The sequence below is a fragment of the Nothoprocta perdicaria genome, unplaced genomic scaffold (genome assembly GCF_003342845.1).
Source record: "Nothoprocta perdicaria isolate Ctin4 unplaced genomic scaffold, notPer1 scaffold_106, whole genome shotgun sequence".
Lineage (NCBI taxonomy): Eukaryota > Metazoa > Chordata > Aves > Tinamiformes > Tinamidae > Nothoprocta > Nothoprocta perdicaria.
Window position 1 is genome coordinate 1,737,324 of NW_020454161.1, and position 2,039 is coordinate 1,739,362.

Genomic DNA, 2,039 nt, shown 5'->3' on the forward strand with positions numbered 1-2,039 from the left:
AAGTGGATTTTACGTTTGTTTTACTTGTAAAATTTCAGATATGCAATAACAGAACTTTTTATTGTTATTATTTTTAAAGCCTTTATAATAGAGATACACTGCTGGTATTTGTTTCTTATTGTTTTATTTAATGACATAGAATTTCTTTTCACTGAGGTTATACAATGTTTGAAATATGGCTCCTGGCCAAGGTCACTCCTTGATTGTGGAAGGCACCATCCTATCTACCAGATGATTTAATAGCTAATGAGATCATATTCTGATGTCTTCAACTGTTGCCGTCATGATTTTGCAAAAATGAAGTATGAAGTCCTTTCTGCATCTGGCATCTCTTTTGATGTGGATCTAACTGCTGAGGGACTGCTAACTGAACTGAATGTTTCAAGAAAGCCAATTTACTCAGCTGGTCGCAAAGCCTTTGACCTCAATAGTGGAACTTGGCAAATCAATGAATACACTTATGTTTAGTGTTCTGTCAAGAATTGTGAAAAAGCTCTGTAAACCATAGATCCTTCTGCAAAATACTAGTTTGTAGTTTAAACATTAGTCTTTCTTCAGAGGCCAATGAGGCTAGTTAATTAAGCCTGAGGGGTTATGAACTGTTGGCAGTTAATAAGTCATAAAATTCCTCCATAAAACAGGATGCTAGATTCCATCACTGAGGCAAGGAGTACAAAGAGCCGGTGTATAAATATCTAATTGTACAAAAGGACTGGGATTTCTCAATGACTGCTCATCTGGAGTCTCCAGGGCATGCTCGCTATGGTTTCCTGATTTTTAGAAGCCAGTTTAAAAAATGAGTGCATTAAAGAGTAATTTGCCTGAAAGTTCAGGAAGTATGGGGTGGTGAAGGGAGGGGGAAAGGGAAAGACAAAAGGAGGGCAAGGCAGAGGGAGAGAAACAGAGAGAGAGAGAGAGAGAGAAGGTAAAAGAAAGCAGAAGTGAGCTCTCTACACTGAGTTGGGCATTATTACATTTGTCATCTGTTTTCTTTCTCCTTTAGGATGTTCACCACGGCAACGGTACACAGCAGGCTTTTTATACTGACCCCAGCATCCTGTATGTTTCCCTCCATCGCTATGATGAAGGCAACTTCTTCCCCGGCAGTGGAGCCCCAAATGAGGTTAGGTTTATTTCTTTAGAGTCCCATTTTTATTTGTATCTTTCAGGTAATTGCGTTGCATGATTACCCCTAATTTTCTCGTCCTTCTCTGGTTCTTTAAATTACACCAGATTACCAAATTGTCCATTGGGATCAGGGGACCAGTGTAGAACAAGTGCGTAACCCAGAGCAGTCCTTGTCAGACAAGGCTGGACTGATCTAACATGTTGTTTGATGTTTGTTTTTAAAGCACATTTGAAGTTTATTTTCTTTTTATGCCCATTCCCTTGTTCTTTTTTTCCTCTTTCCTCTTCCTCTTCTTCAGTTCTCTGGCATTTTCTTCCTGTTTTTCAGGTTGGAAGTGGCCTTGGTGAAGGGTATAATATAAATATTGCTTGGACAGGTGGCTTGGACCCTCCTATGGGAGATGTCGAGTATCTTACAGCATTCAGGTTGGTTTATTACTTTTTTTTAAAAAAAAGCTACAAAAGCCACTTGTAGAACACAAGTAACAAATACTACAATTTTGAAAGGAGAAAGAGCTATGGTGAAACTAACTTAATCTTGGTACTTGAAAACATATTAGGGTTAAATAATGGTTTGTTCAGTTGTTATTGTCACCCAACCAGAATGTTGTCACACAACCAAAATGTATGTGTAAGTACTTATATGAAATACAAGACAAATACTTGGTGTTCATGGTGATTGCAGTTACATGCAAGTTTAGCAGCAGATGCAAAGCAATGTAAATTATGGTTCAAATCATAGAATCATAGAATGCTTAAGGTTGGAAGGGACCTCCAGAGGTCCAACTCCCCTGCACACACAGGGTCACCTAGAGCACATGGCGCAGGGCTGCATCCAAGYGGGTTTTAAAGATCTCCAAAGAAGGAGACTCCACAATCTCTCTGGGCAGCCTGTTCCAGTGCTCTGTCAC

General features: G+C 39.4%; 1 protein-coding gene across 1 annotated transcript in view; it reads left to right on the forward strand.

Moving 5' to 3' along the window:
* HDAC9 (histone deacetylase 9) overlaps positions 1 to 1,186 on the forward strand; it is a 324,682-nt gene extending 323,496 nt beyond the window's left edge. The window contains exon 21 of the mRNA XM_026044923.1: positions 1,004 to 1,186. Coding sequence (XP_025900708.1) covers positions 1,004 to 1,186 — 183 coding nt within the window. The remainder of the gene's footprint in view (positions 1 to 1,003) is intronic.
* The last annotated feature ends 853 nt before the right edge of the window (positions 1,187 to 2,039 follow it).